This window comes from Pseudomyrmex gracilis, unplaced genomic scaffold (assembly GCF_002006095.1).
Source record: "Pseudomyrmex gracilis isolate BER0280 unplaced genomic scaffold, ASM200609v1 scaffold_73, whole genome shotgun sequence".
In the NCBI taxonomy this organism is placed as follows: domain Eukaryota; kingdom Metazoa; phylum Arthropoda; class Insecta; order Hymenoptera; family Formicidae; genus Pseudomyrmex; species Pseudomyrmex gracilis.
In genome coordinates, this window is record NW_018020657.1 from 328,305 (window position 1) to 348,547 (window position 20,243).

Here is a 20,243-nt window from a genome sequence, read left to right on the forward strand (position 1 = left end):
GATTTTCCTCTTAAAATAAGAAACTCTTCTTGGCGCCTATTTTAGTATAAAATATACTTAAAGTAAGTGGGATATATCCTCAAAACAAGAATACAATTTTTTCGGTGTACCTACTGTCGACTAACACTATAAATCAATGTAATTTTCCGATCGTTGAGCGCGCGTGAATATGTGCAATTACTTATCCTAATTCTTAAACAAAATGATTAAATTGAATTGAAGAGAAACGAGATGAAAGACGAGAGTTTATGCGAATCACATTCAAATTTGTTTCGCTAGATATTTAATAACGCACTCTCGTATTTGATATTTTCTCATTGTATGTACGCGATGTTATAACGCTCGCCACGCGCGCTTTATCGCGAGAATCACAATGTGTTTAATTACGTCAATTAGGTAGGAAATGGGTTGCTAGTTTGCATAAAAAAAATGGATGGGTGTCTCAACAAAACGAAGTGAAACACAAGAGTGTTTATATCGAAGTTGCTTGTATGTAGAAAAATGTGGGATATAACAAAATCTTTATTCTTAAATAAAGAATATATTCGTATAATTTCAGAAGAATATTATCTAAAATCTTTAAGAAGATTTTTTAAGTATAAAATCTTCTACTTACGAGAATATAATTTTTTCGGTGTATGAAAAACAGCTTTTTATAATCTTTTTACAATATGCGCGAAGAGAGAGAAATTCTTAACGCGCTTGCTTTTCTCTATTTGCATGTTGCGTTTAAAATTTGACAATTGCGCAACAAGATTGATAGACGTGTTCAAGATTCACGAGTAAGAGCGTTTTCTTGCGTTCCAAACTGATACGTCATTTTCAATTTTTTTTTTTTCGCGCATGTATGTTCTCCATCCTCTTTTACTATTATACACATAGTTTTTTTAAATGTTCATGCTGATTTTTTTTTTCACTCTCTTGCACCGATCTATACGAAAGAAAAAAACTATTTTTAATCTGTGCAGATGTGTCATCATCATGCAAGCAATAAATAAACGGAACACGTGTATTAAAAAATTGACATATTCCAATCTATTGTTGAAAAAACATTAAAATAGTAACAATGCAATGTCGTAACAACATTGCGTCGAGACAACAATATTGCTTCTTGTCCTCTTTGTGCGGTTTCGTGAGTTCTTTTACACATACGTAGAGAAATTTCACACACACACACACACACAGGAGCTGACTCTCTCGTATTATATTTATGCGGCCCGATTATGCGATACGAGAGTATTTTTTTATACGACAACGCGACGTGATATTGTAATTTTATTACCACGACGGGATTATTAAAATTTTGCGCAAATAATAATGCTGTTCGCGCGACACGAAACGACAATTCCACACCGCCGTAAATTTCAAGTACGGCATGACGCATTCCGTTGCGTCCGCGAGGTTACTTTTCGAGAAAACCCCCACGGTTCTCGCGTGCAATCTGCAACTGCAAGTCATTTTTTTTGTGTGACACACAACACATGTTTTATTAATACATTTCCAAATTAGGGGAACTTTATTCAATTTAACATTTTATATCATTCTTTATGCTTCACCTGACACTTATATAATTAATCTTTTCTAAAGTTTTCACAGAGATATTCTTTAAAAAACCGGTTTTTTCATTGTATATAATTAAACATATATTTAAGTACATATAAATAAATATTTAATTACATATATATATATATTAGGTCTACCGGAAAGTTCTGTCCGTTTTTGGAATAAAACAAAATACAAATTTTTCTTACCGTCAATAAACTTTATTAAATAATATAATTGCCATTATTATTAATGATTTCTTTCCAGCGTGAGGGCAATTTGTATATCCCATTTTTGAAAAATTAAGAAAAATTTGTATTTTGTTTTATTCCAAAAACGGACAGAACTTTCCGGTAGACCTAATATATATATATTGTTATGATACAGAAGAGATAACTCTAATAAAGATTAAACATATAAACATATAATATAAGATACGCTCGTTTATATAACAATAAAATATGAAAAAATAACAAGGTCTGTTTTTCGAGCTAAAGAAGGCTCAAGTGAGAGCCGAAACGTTTATTTGTAATTTGTAATTTGTTTTTTGATATCATTCTATATTTCTGATATCACTGTTTAATATTAAAAATCTTTAAGATCTTCTATTAGCTCGAAACAGACCTTGTTATTTTTTCATATTCTAATAGAGATCTTGTAACTCTAATAAACAACTTCAAATTCCGCAGCGATAGAAACAAGGAAATAAAAGTGAAGAGAATTAGTACATATTAGTTTTGGCATAATGCACTCATTGTTAAGGCGATGCGCGCGCGAGAAGATCAATTTGGAAGATTAATAAAATTACCGAGAGAGAGAAGAACTGAACTGTATATATATGTTGCTTCACGTATCCAGAGCGCTTTTGCAGAAAGACGCTCTGATTCCTGAGATAATCCGCGTTATCCGGGTTTCCTGGATCTTTCGTTGATCACGGATCCTCCGCTCTCATTAGTGGCGCAATTACGGGAGAAAGTATATTGCATGGCAAAATTGCCCACCGCAAAGGTACCCACAGATCGCACAGTATTTGAGCTTTAATAACAGCGATATTTTGCGCCAACTTTCAGCGCAGGCGTGCTGTAGTTTTGTTTTTCTGTTAGTTTTGTGTTTTTCTCTTTCCCCCGTTTACCTCCTCTTTAATCAGCGGCGAAAACTTTTAATGGTTTTATCTGGCGTGTCGCGAATCGTCGAATAACACCGTGTAATCGCGCCGACTTGATTTTACCACGGCACGAGAGTTATAACTCTGTTTAGAGAAAAATTGATTTAAAGCCGCTTTTTAGAAGAACAAACACGACAATTTATCTCGGAATGACGACGGTGTCACGAAACGCAAGAATACGTTCTTTCCCAACCAAAAGTTTTTAAGAAAACAAATAAAGTAGAGACAAGAAGAATATATTTTTTCAAATATGAAGCGATAGACATCGTCAACAAATGTTTTTCCAGAATACAATGTATGTAAAAACACACACAATCTGACGTAAATGCGACGAGCCTACACTGAGAAAAAAATACTATTAACTCAACTAAATGCGTTTAGTTGAGTTTCAGTTTGTTTTATCTGAAATACTTGGTTTTTTAATTCAAGCATATGGTAATAAAGATAAACAAATTCGTATAAGTTGAATTAACAATAGTGGTAATGAACATATTTAATTCACTAAACCGTGAATTGTTTTGTAACGAACATAAGTTGTGATAATTTCAAATAAAAGATATTGTTAAAAAAGATGAAACAGGCACTTCTTATTTACTTTAATTGAATATAATCTGAATTTCTTTGTACCAAGTATTTCATTTAATCAAACTGCTTATTTTTATAAGCAGACAAAATATTGTGTTGTCCTATTGTGTTGTTCAATTCAAAGTTACCTGTATTTAAGCAAATTATAATTTTGTTAAAACAACTAAATTGTCTTTCGGTATAATCATTAGATAAGTTTTATTAATGACTAGGATTAGATACCCTATTATTTTAATTATTAGTTTAAGTTAAGAGATTAAATGTTTGAATCATTAAATTTGAGGAATTTGGCGGTATTCTTATAGTTAGAAGGAACTTGTCGAGTAATTGATAATCCACGATAAGATTGACTTAATTTTTTTTATTTTACGTATTGTTGTTTATTCAAGAGTAAATTAATAGATTTTTATTCGAGATATAGTCAGAGTTTATAGTAATTCAAATCAAAGTGTAGATTAGTTGAGATTAGATGAGTTACATTAGTTTTATGGGATATATTGGATTAATTGATTTAATTTTAATTATGAAATAGGATTTAATTGTAAAACGATATAATAATTTTGCTTGAATTTAATTAAGAATATGTACAATAATAATAATTAATTATATCTATTGAAACACGATATTTTCTTACATTAATCAATATTTTATTGACAGCCCGTGACCGCTGCGTATAGTTGAATCGAATACTATTTTGTTATTTCGCCAACTTTTTTTTCTCAGTGTACATGTACGCAATGCAATTGGTCAGTGCACACGTGGAGAACGCTTTTTTTTTTCCACCGCATAAAAACGTGTATTTTGTGTTGCGAGTCGACGACGGAAACCGTTACGAAACCTGCTCGTTAGTATTTTACTCTTCGCCAATAATTTACCAATCGATTCGCAAAACTCGCTACAAAATGCCTGTAGAGACTTTCGTTCTTCGAAGCAATTTTTTTAAATTCGCGCGAAAAACAATACGTCGAAAATCTATGTGACAATAATAGCGAGATAAAGACTCTCTGTTCCAGATAAAGTAAAAAAAGAATAACAAAAAAAAAAAAAAAAAAAAATCACAAGTAATGCTATATTATAAAAAATCAAGCGAAATAAACGGCAGTCTTTTGTTTGATCCCAGCTCGTCGCGAAAGCTCGTCTAAGGGTTAAGGTGACGAATTTACAGGCGCAGTCTTAGTCACCGCGCGACCAACACGCGTCGCAACGCGCGCGCGTTAGGGTAGAAAATCGGTCGCGAGGCCGCCTTGAAAACCGGCCGGTTAAGGTAAAGAACTTCGTGTCGCTTATATCGATTTCGCGGTCAGCCGGCCGACTAAGAAAACGCAAATGGTAGTTGAAAATCTTCGCGTGACCGGTCGCGCGTGGCCGGCTGACCGACCTCTCACCCTCGCCCTCTGCCACCTTCTCGCAACCGCGACTGCGGCACCCGCAATCACTGTTCGAAGTCACCCTAGACCGGCCACTTAGTGACAGGCCAACGTCGTTGACTGTGTGACGAAACGACCATTTTGTCTTTGCGATTATTTTTCGTCGGTTTTTGATTACCCGGCAACGCGAGAGTAACTAACTCATTGCCAATGTTTTTTCTGTTCTCTTCGCGAAATCGACCTTCGCACGTATCTCCTAAATTCGAAACACGTGAAAGTCCCGTTTATCATTCGTCTTTGGAATTCTTGGACGCTGGTTCTCTACCCTGCGATGCGATTGAGTCTAGGTAAGAGGTTTAACACACCGCTTACGGATTGTACGCGAATGCACAGAGGGATAGAGATGTGCGCGCACAGCTCTCTGATTAGGTGCGCCGCGCCGCTTTAAGTGTGCGTGCCCGCTTCTCGGGACTTTGTGATTAAACTTCATGTGCGGAATCTTCCGTTTCTCGCGGGCCGTAGCTCGGCCTGTAGGTGGAAGGTGGTTTCGAGTCACGAAACGTATATTTCAATTTGTGATAGTAAATTATATTACGCACACACACAAACGTGGTTCTTAAAAGAAATTATTAATAAATAAATAAATATTATGTACATCAATTTTTTTTTATATAATTCTTTAAAAATATAACAATGAGACAATTATAAATGTAACAATTTGTCTTGATTTTTTTTTTTATTACAGATTCATGGCTTCCGACGGACTGAAGCAACGCATGAGATTGCCATGGTGGAGAAAACAGAGATCGAGATTGCGGTTGTGGTGGATAGACTGGCGGAATAAACGAGCGCAGCGACGTCCCACCAGAATAACGTTTGAAAAAACGAAGACAATAACTGATATTCCACCGCCTGCTGCTGCTGCTGCTGCTGCTACACCTCGGTCGATTGGATGTCGCGTGTGCTGTTGTCGTAGACGCGCGTCGGACAATCCACCCGCGGAGGTACACACACACACACACGCACACACAACGTATATTTAATTCTTAAAAAGACTCACATATAACAGAGATCGTATATTTCTATATATTATTTTGTCTATAGATTTTTATATAATTTTATCTTTGTATAAATTTTATCCTTAAAAAAATTCCACGATTCTACGATAGAACTACTACTGTTTTAGACACTTAAAGGGAAGTTACAACGAAATGCTACAATGACATCTAAATAATTCTGTAATTAACAATTAACAATTTTTTACTGTATGTCAAATGGAAAATTTAATATAAATTACAAACTTGATGTCGCAGGAACCGGAGATTAAGTTACCGAATCCTTTAGTAGAACACAACTCCCACATGCGTGGGGCTATTCCTTGTCTGCCACTTTTTCTCGCCTGGTTCTGCCTAGTGTGGAATGTTCTATTACCAGGCACCGGTATGATCTATTTTAAATAAATTTAGATATTAGCGCTATATATATCGTCACTCCCTACGTATAATCCCGTAACTCCAAAACGCAAATTTTAGAGGAGAGCAGTTTAAAAGTATAAAGCTTCATATGTTTCCCTATAGTTAGGGATCTTTCGGTTTCAAATTTGGACCTTATTTATGAATATTTTTTTTAAATATTTGGTGACCATAAAGAACATGACTTTTTAAGTGTCATTATGCAATAAACTGAAAATCCCATATGTGACACTTATGTAATTATACGTAGGGAGTGACGATATATACATGTATATACATCGAGAGATTAGTTTCTAAATTTTTTTTATCCTTTCTGTTTACAAAAATAAGATATTTTATAATTTCAAATTGATTTTTTTTTTGTTTTTCTAGGAACTATTTGGAGTGGTTTGTTTAATCTGTGCTTCGGCCAACCGAGATTCTCTCCAGTCGCCGGAATTAAGTCACGACTGGGCGCCTTTATTATTAATCTTGTTGTGGGCATATCCCAAATGTTTACCGTTCTGTTCTGCTTTGTTGGATGGGGTTGGAGCATTTGGTGGGGTATCACTATGATTCGCTTAGCCAGTAAGTTTTATTATTCTATATTTCTTTTATCGAGTTTTGTGTGTGTTTTCTAACGTATTGTCGTATTCATTTGTGAAATTTATAAATTTGTGTTTTTACTTTCTTTATGAAATTCCAACAAAAAAATGTTTTGGACCGACGCATAAAGATAAGATAAATGCATATAAAAAGCGCGCAACACAAATTGCAGGGAAGTACAAGCGATTCAAGGTTTTCGAAGCCAATCGAAACGATGCCGAAGCCAGAGCAGGTGATCCAGTTGCTCCTGGAGTGCCAACTGAAGTTCTACGAGGAGTAGAAAAAGGACGTTGACCATTTTGCAGCGAGGTCCAGCTGAAAAGTGATTTTACTGGCCGCTTATGCGATGATAATATTAACCTCTTGCGTTGCTATCGTGTTATCTGCGAGACGGCGTATTATTTACGAGAAAAAACTTTATATCAAATCACATCTCAGACGTGGTATTGGTCAGCAGCCGCGGTAAATAACTGTGCGGCCGCGCCAATTATAAATACTAACGCAAGGAGTTAATATTAATTATGTTTGTTATTGCGTAAAAGTTGTATTATTAGTGCATCTCGTGTGTTCACTTTACACTGTGTACGTTCGTATATTATTTGTTGTGTCTTTTTTTAAAATTATATGTCATTTTAATTTAGTAACTGGGATAAGATGGGATAAGATAAAGAATGCATTTTCCTTCAAAATAGTCATAACTCCTACATTAATTAAATAAAAAAAAAAAAAACAAAATTTCGCACAAAGAAACTTAAAAGTATTAATACCTATAAGATTTAAAATATTCTTCGAGATTATAAAGAAATATTCTCTTTAGGATTTGACAGAATAACTTTTTTTTTTTAATATCAATTAAAATCTGACAAACATACACACTATCTTATATCTCGTTATCCTCGTATCCCCCATCTTTCTTTATATTATATTATACTGTAAGAAAGGAATGCCTTTTTTTAAGTATGTTATACGTAAGTTTATGCATAAAAACTGATATTATTTTTTCCTTATATATGTGTACACAATTTCTAGTTAAGTTACATGTTAAATTAGTATGAATTTAAAAATAATTCAATGTATGTTTGGATATATAAATATGTTATGTATAATAATATATGATTTTTAAAGTAAATTTAAGTAATGTATATAATAATATACAATATTAATTGTATATTATATACAATATTAATTGTAACAATATTAATTGTATAAAAAAAAAAAAGAAAGCAAACTATGTTAGAGGATAAGACGTAACTTCCTGAATGACGTTGTTAACTTGGACTGTTATTTATATTATTTAAGGTTATATAAACAGAGAAATATTCTGTATATATAATATATGCATATATATTATATACATATGTATACTTTATATATACGTATAAGTATAAAGTGTTGTGACTTATAATATGTGAGTCAAAACATTTTTATATATAAATTATTTTTCTGTACAAAGGATAACAGTTTGCAATTCCTTTTTGATACGAGCCAATAAAATAATTGTAATGATGCTGAAATTTATAGTGAGTTAAAACCTGTACTCAACAGTGTATGCGTGTATGCATGATATATACATATATATGTATGTATGTGTAATATATGATGTTTATAATTACTCAAAATTGCATATTTAATCCATTTAAATCGAGTGCAATAATGGAGATTATTATACAGATAATATAATTGCATCTGTGTTTAGATGGCTTAAATATTTTTTTATAAATTATATATAATGTTGTGTGTGTACTCTAAAAAAAATTAAAACATCATCTTTCAAAGTTTATCAATTTTTACGCATATTATATTTTCTTGTAATCAAAGCACATATTTTGTAGCAAAATATAAGAGCAAAAAATTTATTTTTTTCTAAACTTGAAACATAACTTTTCAATAAACATTTATTTTTTATATATGATATAATAAAGAAAATAAGAATAATCTCTATATAAAATGTATATATTAATATATTACAAAAATTATTTTATTATGATAAAATGTAAAATTTGATATTGATAGAAATATATTTGATATAAATATGAATCTATGAATATATATATATATATAGAACATGAATCTTGTTATGAATCTATGTAGAATATCAAAAATTATTCACTTACCTTTGGAATAACGTTATAACGTTCAACAACAATCCAGTAAAACGACATTACTGTTGTTTTATATAACGCAACTTAAATAGCATTATATGGAATTCGAATATTTATTCCGACAAGTATATAAGACTTAATAATATCTGCGTTATGATACGGAGTTGTAGAAAAGAAATATCCGCTTTTAAAGATTCTTGCGTAATCTTATCTTTTTCTCGTTTGCAGTTGTAAATATTTCACAGACGTTCGTCTATTTTTTTTTGGGTTGGTAGTACACATATATTGCAATCCTTCTTTTTGTTGTATTAACACATCTTGTTTAAATGCGTTAAATAAAAATGAAGAGTAAGTGTCAAATGCTCAAATTTAAGTGTGCATGCTCGTAAAGTATGAAAGATCTACCTTAAGTATGCAAATCGATCGCATGCCCAAGCAAGCTCTATTTCAAGTAGTTATTATCAAGATCTTGTTATTTTTGTTTTTGTTTTGAAGGTCTTTCGCAACACGTTCAACAATAACACTGTCCGATTTGCACGTTCGATTATGCGTACGTAAGAAATGTAATCTATATATACAGGGTGTCCCAGAATTTTGCCGTACAATCTCTCGTAGACAGGGTAGAAGGAGTAAAACTGAGTCGAAAAATCCTGAACCATTTTTTTTCTATTATTTATAATAAAGGAGAACGTGCGGAAACCTGGCTAAAGGTCTACGCTGATTGGCCTGATTTACTCAATAATTACTCCTTTATTATAAATAATAGAAAAAAATGCTTCAGGATTTTTCGACTCAGTTTTACTCCTTCTACCTGCCTACGACAGATTGTACGGCAATTCTGGGACACCCTGTATATATAATTTATGATACAGACAGTAACATTATTGTTTTTGCACAAGGAGTTGTACTTTTCATTGTTAAGATATTATTGAAATATATTTTATTGGTACAACTCCATGTATAAAGACTCCATTAACACGCTCTTGCCTGTACATATATAAAGCAACTAAGAAACGTTTTGACAAATCGATAACATCGATGTAAACATATCGATATCTTCTACGTTTCTTTATTAAATTCTCTTCGTTTGCGAAAATGTCAGTTTCACGAAGACTGAAAATATCTCGAGCGCGACTGATTTTTTCTCTCCGATATATATTTTATTTTATATGTACAGCAATCTCTGTAATGATTTTACAACATATATATGCAATACGTATATTTTATCCATCGAACGTCACTTGCAAAAATATATATTTTTAGAATTTCGCGGTTGTGCGAAAGCCTGTCATTACCATTCGGATGTTCACTTTCCGAAATGTCACGAGAAAACCGCAACGACCGCCCCCACCTGCAGAATTTCGATCTGATGCTTCCCACACTGCATACACATGCACACACGTTCGCGCGAATGCAGAAACTTGCATGCGCGACAAAAGTTGCGACGACTACGTGTCGATAACCAAGTCTGTCTATTCGATTCTCGCGATTTAGCGCGCAATGTGGCGCGTTTGATCATTGTCTTATCAGTCACAATTTATCGCGAATCATAAACTCTGTATAAACTCGTGCTAATTTTTTTTTTTTTTATATGTATCTTTGCGAAGAAAAATGGTCAAAGATACGTTTTTTTTTTTTTGTTTCAAGTTTATTCGCGCGATTTCTTTTATCCCGCAAATTGCTAAACCGATTAAAAATCTGTCACATAATCATAATAAAAATACCAAAATAAAAAAAAAAGAATTTATTGCTCAACAGAAAGATTATGTTACATCGTTACGTATACTTGAAAAACTAAATCTCGTCTCTCGCAATCGGTGTTGAAAATAAGAACGCGAAAGAAAATTTGAAACGTATTAAAAAAAAAAGCATTTCTACTTTCTAAATATAAAAAATTTCACATATGCAAGAACGTGTATAGTTGCCGATGAAGTATGAATAATATATATATAAAGTGTAACTGTAAATCGTATCCTGTTATAAGTTATACGAGTCTGTCGATAAATTTTTGGCAAACGATCGTCGCTTTCCAAAAAAAACGACTGTAACTGTATAGTACCGCTGTAAAATGTATCAATTGGTAAGTATATAGACAGTTCGAATAGATGAACAAGATCGAAGAGTGAATCAGGTTAAAATTCGAAACTCGCACGTTTTTTGGAAACAGAGTGAATGTGTGTGAGAATGAAGAACTGAAACTGTCTGACGAGATTTAGTGCGGAGTTTCAAAATCAAGGAGCGCGAGTTTGTTGAATTTTAATTATGATTCAACTACCGAGTTTATTCATCTGTTCTCTGCCGATATCTCGGAATTAGATCGCAATCAGATCTGTGCGTTAAGAAAGATTTTTAAGATTTGAGAGAGAAAACAGTAAAGTTTGGAAAAATGACGTTTAATTGTAATGTTTTTTTTTTTTAATAAAAAAAAGGTGCAAAATTATTGAGAAAGTTTAATATTCCCCGTATCTCGCGCGATAGGTTTGAATGAGTTTGCTCCATAAAATTTTATACATGAATATACACTTCGAGATTTATTATGGTGCGGTGTTCCGGATCGTTTTTTTTATTAATAATTTACAAATAAATTTATCAACAGGAATCAAATAAGGCCGATACGAGCCATTCGCAGGATGTTTGTGCGGAAACTATGCGTGTACATATATATATATATATATATAAATGTAACGAATTTTACTTGTAAATTTTTACAAGTATTTTTTGAATTGAAATCTCAATTCTTAAAATCATACGGGATGCTGGATTTGCATCTCACATATGAAAAACCCCGGATACCCCCCTAACTAATTTTAAAATATTGCGAAAAAAACTCCTCGGCCAGGAGACGAATTTTGATTCCTGTTGACAATTTCACGAGCGTTAAGTCTTTTAAATAAATTTATCTTTTTGTTTTTTTTTCCACAATTACTTTATGTATTGTATGTTGTTTTGCCTGATAGATTTATTACAACCTTGTTCTACTTCCGAGATATCGATATTATGCATAGTATATGGTGTTGGGTGTCAATGAATCGAGTCGTGACGCTGAATATATTGAGTAAGTATATGTTTTAATGATGTGATTCCATAATATGTCTCAATATGCACAGGTAAATATTCTTTGTCATTATAAGCGACAATGTTACAGTGTGTAATGTGATACGATAGTTGGTTTATAAAGTAACCACTTCTCTCTCTCTCTCTCTCTCTCTTTCTCTCTCTTTCTCTCTCTCTCTCTCTCTCTTGTATATAATTAAGAACTTAAAATAACTCTAAAGGATAAGAACTACATCACTATATCGGCTAGCGACTATTTTAGCGATAATAATAGCCTACCATGTCTTTTACTAGTGGCGCTTGTGAGTGTGTACATCGTTTATCGTATTGTGTTATATTCTTTATCTTTCTCTCTTATTCTTTTCTCTAAAATTGACCTTCTGTAAATCTGTCGCTTTTATCAATCTCAGAAACATACCAAGGCTTTTGACAGAGAAAACAAAAGATAAAATTAAAAACCATACTTTATCTTGCGATAAAGTAAATCTTTATATATATATATATATATATGTATATTTGTTATATTAATTCTTACAAAGCAGCTCGTAAAGTTTTACGACAAACTTTCAGTGTGTTCAAATATAATATCCGCTATGAAAATAGCTTGTGTTCACAAGCGAAAGAAGAAAGATATTATTTTCTTTATTAACTTTTTTGTACGCGAAAGTATCTCGTCAGAAAAAAAAAAAAGAAGCTTGGTATTTCCGAAATTAATATCAAATCACGCTCGCTGCTTCGCCTTTATCGGCTGAAGACTGTACGTTCTTCGCAACTTTTGTAAAAAAACCATTCGATAAATTTTATTTTTTTTAATCGTTTCTTCGCGCATATTGCAAATCACTCTCGATATTGTGCGGACCAATGAAAAGTTTTTCAATTAACCTTGTTAAGCGTGCGTTCCGAACAATCGTGTGCCAAAAAATCGTCTTAGTTCCAACAAGATCTCAACACGTACTTGCACCGCACTTCTAGCGTTCTTTTACCGTCTTTTATAACAACACTAAATACACCGCAAAAATACGTATAGAAGTAAGTAACTTTATACATATATATATATATATATATATATGTATTTATTCCTAAATCGATAAATCTACAAACCACGTTATTTAATTAAAAACAATTGAACAATTTGCACAAATGTGTATTTATTAAATTTTTATTAAAAGATAAAAAGAGACCTGTGTGCTTTGCCCATAATTGTGACCCGATTTGAAAAACGCGCGGCGTCAACGTGTCCCCGTTATATACGTCGAATGCTTTGCAAATACTTGTGATTGTTATTTAATAATATCATCAGAAATCCGCGATAATACAGCGAGAAGCGGCGTGATCGTCAGCGTGTTTCTTCGCGGTCAAAGAAATTTCAAGCGAGAATAATAATAAACTCTTGCGTCTTTAGACACACATACAAGTGTCCCACATACTCCTATCATGTATACAGTGTAAGTAGTTGCGTAATGAGCGAGGAGTTTTACTCCATTAGCTGTAATACACGAATAATAATAATAATAATAATAATAATAATAATAATGATAATAATAATAATAATAACAACATAGTTGTATATATAAATATATGGGTGTGCGTGGATCGTGGTGATGGTGGTGGTTGTGCTGTTGTGTTCAGTGTGTGACGGTATAATATGTGTACATATATTATATATATATATGTCTATATTTATATATAAATTTTTCTTGCGAGCAGATTTTTTGTCGCAAAGCTTGTGTACATGCGATCTCGAATGTTAGTCGGGTTTTTGGTTTTGTTGGGTTTTTTTTGTTTTGTTTTTTTTTTTTCAACATTTGTTTTCTATCAGCGCGGCAAATGTTTTGCCAAAGGGTAACAATCTTATGCTTATCGCGAAAAGTTTTCTGTTGTCGCGTTTTTTCTTTTCTGCCTGCAACTTGTAATTTTTAATTGTGCTCTTATATTGTTCGGCTATTTCTTTTTTTTTTTTGTTTTTTTTTTTTCCCAAATTACACGTTCGCGCTATGAGAGGATGAGGCACACTTTCGGAATATTCCGTACAACACGGCTGTGATGAATAGATGAGATATAAATCGGATTAAACTTGATAAAAAAAAAAAATATATATAAGAAATGTTAATGTTTGTTATAAAAGTTAAAAACAATAAGAATGTAATATCTTTTCATAATCATATTTTTGTTAAATTGAAGTCAAAACGTAAATTTACGTTTTTCTCAAAATAAACTTTATGTAATTAATAATATAATTATATAATTGTTTATAAACAAACTATACAAAACACACTATACAAACTTTAGCTCTAGTTTTTTTTATATATTGGTCTTTTAAAATTCAAATTTTTAATCCGATTTGATCTATCTTAATCCAAAGCGGTCATCACCTTCAAGGTGCGTTTTCCATGCATTTCCGCTCTCATTTTCTCTCTCTCTCTCTCTCTCACACACAAAAATAATCTCGCGGAGAATTTATATCTCTCAATGCACTTAAGCACAAGGATAGCATATTCACGATTTTTTTAGTAGTCTCTCCAAAAAAAAAAAAAAAAAACTTTCAAGGAAACTGGTGGCTCGAAGAAGAAATCAGACTTCGGGAATGCAAAAAAAAAAACATATCGCGCTTTTTATCTTTTTCTACCCGAAAAATCGCGCGCTTGGATTCGAAGGGGTTAACAATTTCAGAACTAAATTTCAATTTTTTATATTTCATGTTTTTTTTTTTTCTATATATATATATATATTCTCATATAGAATCTGTAGATATACATTCTTGGCAAATCCGAAAACACTGATTCCAAAATAGGAACAGATCATTGTGCGAACTATGTATACAGGGTGCAATTTGTGAGAAACACACACGTTGTGTTCGTATTCTGCTCGATACTATACACAGATCTTTTTATATACGTTCTCTCTCTCTCTCTCTCTCTCTCTCTCTCTCTCTCTCTCTCATTAACTCTCCTCTTTTCATGTCGACTAAAAAGTCTGTCTCGTCGCCTTTTGCCAGTGTTTTTCCTTTGTTTCTTTTTCATTTCCTTCCACTGTTATCTTTCATTTTCTTTCATCTGAACGGGTGGTACATTTGATAAAGTGCATAGGGCTGCTAGGCACAGATAATTGACTCGCAAATAACTCTTCAAACAACATTAGAGCGTACGACATACATAGTATTAATATACACATTACATCGTTTATAGTTCTTGTTTTTTTTTTCGTTTTCAAGAAGTAACCGCGTTTTAAGACATGTCTACGTGTGTGAGTGTGATGCATTTCTTCTCTTGCGTTACTCAAGCTTGTGCTGTAATATTGTCCGATAGAAAATGCTTTCCTTCTGCTATTAGTTCACTTCAAGTCTTTTTCGCGTTTGAAAAATTTTTTTAATATATATTTTCAACATAAATCTAATATATTAATATTCACAAAGCAAGTACCGAAATAATCCACATATTTTTAAATTATTTTCATCGTTTTACATCATTTAAACTTATTTTGTACGCAAACTTCACCGCAAAAAATTTTATAAGAGACGATGCGCGTAGAGCAATCAATAAAAAAAAGAATTGAGGAAAAAATCTATAGATTTACTTTGTTTTTCGTCAAACAACGTCACTTTACGATGAAAATATGGCTTTCAAAAGGAACGGAAACAATTTTGAACAAGAAAACATATCCATCGGATGCCATTATTGCACGTTATCATATTTCTCCGTCGTCGTTGTGTGTGTCTTCTGATATATGAATAGATCGTTTCCTATTGACGGCTTACAACATTTACGGCGCTGCAGCATGACAGGCTATTATGAATGGTCAATGCTTTTTGATTGACACGGCCGGGTATGAAAATTATGGGCCGCATAAGGAACGTGTAGCAACAGACGTTTCTTGAATATATATATATATATTATATGTACACATATATACATATATATATATATATATAATCAAGCAAATTGAATCAAGCTCAAAAACTATCGCACGCCACGTAAGAATTGACTCGATGGTTTTTACATTAGCTACTTTTTTCATCACAACTTCCAATGTCATCGAATTAATTTTAAGTAATTAATTAAACTCAAGGCTTTACAGAATAGAAGTTTGCAAACTTGTTTAATCTAAGTTTCCTTCTACGTACGAAAATTTCTGTGGCTTCTCTTTGTGCGGTATTAGCTGAATAATGTTTCAAATTAAAATTCAATTCAAATTTAAAATATTCGAAAATTAAAAAAAAACTTTTATATCAACATTGCGAGATAAACATCTGTCGTTTATCGCGCGACACAGAAACATTTTTTTTTACCAATAAATTAAAACATTTCTTTAGCAATAAATTAGCTCAAAATTTTAAAAAATGTTGCGTATTTTAATTCTATTTTATATAACAATAAAAACGTTACGCAATAAAAACAATCCAAACTCTATTGTCCAAAATGCCTCTCCCGTAATAAATAAGATTCTGATACAATCAGATAATTCACAAACAAAAACACAAACTATTACATAAAAGTCAGGAGATATATATCATGAAACTTATCATTGGCGATCCAGCGCAAACTAATCCTGACGCAGCAGCTGTCGTCTTTTTAGTGTTCCTCGTCGTGTCGTTGTGTTAACTGATGTCGTGTGTGTGGATGATGTGTATGCTGGTGATGCACGTGATCGATGCATTATAATAATATACACAGTCAACAAATCTTATTACATCTAATTTGTCTTTTCACGCAGCGATGGGAAGACAGAGCTTAGAGACCCTTCCGGCTTAGATGTACAATAAAACGAGATGAAGGATAGACAACAGATAAAAAAAAAAAAAAAAAAAAAAAAAAAAGAAACGGGGAAGAGGGAAAGAAGAAATCAGGGAAAAAAGTGACTGATAATCAAACGTGTCTCTCTAATTTCTATTTGGGATAAATCGAAAGGAATAGGGAAAAGGGACCGAGGGAGAATACCGGCAAGGGTGTATCGCTTAGAAACATTGATATGGCGTATGGTAGTGCTCAGGGTGCCTAAAATCTGATATGTAGGAGCGGGTATAAGTCACCGGTAATACTTGGCTTATCGGATTGGGCTTCTTGGAATCGCTAGAAAGGCTATAATGCGCTTTGGCTTGTTTTGTACAAGCACGTTCGAAAAATTTCGCTTCCGATGAAAAGCAATAATGCAATTATTTAAACGAAATTAAAACCTGTATTAAATTCTAACAATCGGACTTCGTCATTTTACGGACGAATATAATTTGGACATAAATTGTTAACGCAACTTAAAAATTTCGTATTATTAGTAGCCACTTAAATAGTACGTGTCTTTTTTACGTCTTTACTTCGCAAAAATGTTTTCATAAAAAAGTGATCAGACTTATGCGACTGTATTGTAGAATAAATCTTTTCTTTCGCGTACAAAAGAAATCAAAGCGCACCGGCAGTAATACCCCCCTTTCGCAGTACCATTAATTAATAACAATATTATATATATATATATTTATATATATGTATGTATATAACGATATGTACCTACACTGTATTAACTATCTGCACTAGATGTCTAACTAACGAGTATTAACCTAAACACCTTAAACGCAATGTTCTATTTAATGTACTTATTCGGCCCGGGACTATCACACAGAGTCCGCGCGCAAGGGACTATAAATAATCATAAACACTAATAATAAAGATAATGATAATTATATACTATTATATAATATAATTAATCAATCGAATATCTCTCATACGATTGCAAATATATACATATAGATGGGATATGTATTTAGTAAGATCTAAGAACAAGTTATCTTGTCGTATTTCTCAAAGTTATATAATATTAATTGTCGACACAGATGGCTCGTCTTTACAACCTCGAGTTTCATGTATCTCCACGTGTCTGTGTCTTTGTGTGTGTGAGTGTGTGTGTATACGAGTAGACATGTAACATGTATTAATCGTGCTTACATACACAGTGCTATTTATACTTCTATATCTGGAATACTGTATCATTTTTTTTTTTTTTTTTTATAAGATTTCTAAAGACTACGAATTGCGGTTGTTTTGTCTATCAGTACAAGATGCTCCGCGAATGTCTCCTAATCCATATTACACACAGTGTATTTTTTTGCGATTAAATTAACGATTAAACTTTACGTTTTTTGTTCTTCGTGTACATCGCGATCGTTTTACATTTAATTAGATCCACTATTAAGCGTGACACTTAGCGCGAGAGAGAGTATGCGAAACTTACTCTTAGGAGTCCTCTTAGTACCAAGAAAAAAAAAAAAAAAACTGTAAGCTATGTACATCCATTTGTCCATTAGAAAGAGACGCGCGATTAAATCTTATCGTCGTAAACATCTATATATATCTCTATTTGTCCTTTTTTTTTAAAACTCTCAACTGCAGCTGCAGGTTCCGGAGAACCACAGAAATCACAAGAGCGCATTATATCCATCTAATGACAAAAATGCGAAATTTATACTTTTTATGTAAACAATGTGACTGAAAATTTAATCCTGTTCAAGGCGCGTTTATTTCTATTGTCATGTGTGGTTTTTTTGCCATGCCGATCCAACAGGATTAAAATTGTAAAAGTTGTCACATAAAAATATATAAATCGCATTTATCTGCAAAAAAAATCATTAGATTAATTTGTCATTATATTTAACGCATTTTTCGTAAAACGCAATTACATTCTTTGTTTTTTTTTCTTTTTGCACAGAATTCTGCAGCGACAGTTATTATCATAGCACCGACAAAACGGATGCTTCGGTCAAGAATTGTAATGTTTTTTGTGTGTTGTTGATATGCAAACCGTAAGCTTTGCTCACTTTTTCACGAGGCTCATTATCATCATTATCATCATCCGATACAAAGTACTCGCAGAAATAATATATATATATTTGTGTTAATAATACATATGTATAATCTTTAAATTTAACCCTTCTATTATCCGTCGGTCACTCTTTACTAGGCGTAACATATCATCGGAACACAAAGAGGCTATATCTTTAAGAAATCCTGTCTCCCTCGCGAACTACAAACTATCTAATCCTTTCGATACGTCGCGCTTCTATCTTTATTTATTTATTTTTCACTGCTATATAAACCTACGATCGTCGTTTAAGTTTCACCGAAGATCCTCGTTTAAGATCCTACCGAGGATCTTCGGTCTCTCGTCTAGATTTGTATTTTATTTTATACTACTTACACACTTAGCGCACTTGAAAAAGGGTTAAATATAAAGGTCGATCGTCAAAGGGACGTCTAAAACTTTGTTTCCTCGTCTTTGCACGTTCGTTCCAGATTCTTCGACGTCTCGCGAATCGAAAGTGTAACGACAGGAAAATTATCGAATTAAGCAACTGTTCGTTGTAATAACATTCTACATACACGTCGTATTTTACTTTACCAGAATTTAACGCGCAGATAAAGTGTCAGAAAATAAGCGACAGTCTGGTAATGCGTGTTCTATATTATCGCGACGCGTTGTTAAACTTCACACGTCAGAGGGGTTTTCTTTCATCAAGACGGTATCTCGCAAAAAACCAATGTTGTTTATATTTTTTTCAAAAACAATTGCTTTTTTTATTTGTCTCTTAACACATTTTTTTATTGCATTTCTCTTCGCAAGTTCTAACAGAACAGAAAAAAAGCTACAAATAATAAAAATAAAAATAAAAAACAGTCAAAAATAAAAGTTTTGTGCTAAAACTTTCAATTTTATTAAAAACATATTAAATTTAAATCAAATGTTTTTTTAATGAGCGATATTAAAAAAATTACTATCGTAATAAAAAGAATTTGAGAATTCTTACACAAACAATGTACATTTAAAAATTTTCGGATTTTTCAAGTTTCTAAATTTATTCCCAAAACATTTGTATGCGATAATATTACTTCATTTAGAAGTTATCCTTGGATTCAATTTATAATATATAGCGACAATACACTCTTGATTTTTTACCATCGCACCCCCGTATCACATATAAATATATATGTATATATGTCTATATATATATTTATATATATATATATATTTTTATTCACAAAATTGTATGATATGATTACACATTCTAAATTGCTTAACATCTACTTACGTTTTAGGTCCTGTTTCGCTAAATCAAAAAATTTGAAATTATCTTCAAGTAAAATTATGACGTATTCTCTTAATTTCAAATTTTTATATATTAATTACATAAAAATTTATATATAATAAAAGATTTATTGAGAATATTATACTGTTAAAAACAATAAGAATGTGATGTAAAATTTTTTATATTTTTCCCAAAGGAAAATAAGGACTAAAAAAAATCTATACATATAATATTTAGATATTCGATCACAAACGCAACTGCTAAATATATTAACAAAACAATACTCGCGTGTAATGCGGCGAATAA

General features: G+C 32.2%; 1 protein-coding gene across 1 annotated transcript in view; it reads left to right on the forward strand.

Moving 5' to 3' along the window:
• Positions 1-7,471, forward strand: part of LOC109854772 (protein stum) — a 22,821-nt gene extending 15,350 nt beyond the window's left edge. The window contains exons 4-7 of the mRNA XM_020428199.1: positions 5,405-5,663; positions 5,973-6,099; positions 6,504-6,698; positions 6,889-7,471. Of these exons, the coding sequence (XP_020283788.1) occupies positions 5,405-5,663; positions 5,973-6,099; positions 6,504-6,698; positions 6,889-7,010 (703 nt within the window). The 3' untranslated portion in view covers positions 7,011-7,471. The remainder of the gene's footprint in view (positions 1-5,404; positions 5,664-5,972; positions 6,100-6,503; positions 6,699-6,888) is intronic.
• The last annotated feature ends 12,772 nt before the right edge of the window (positions 7,472-20,243 follow it).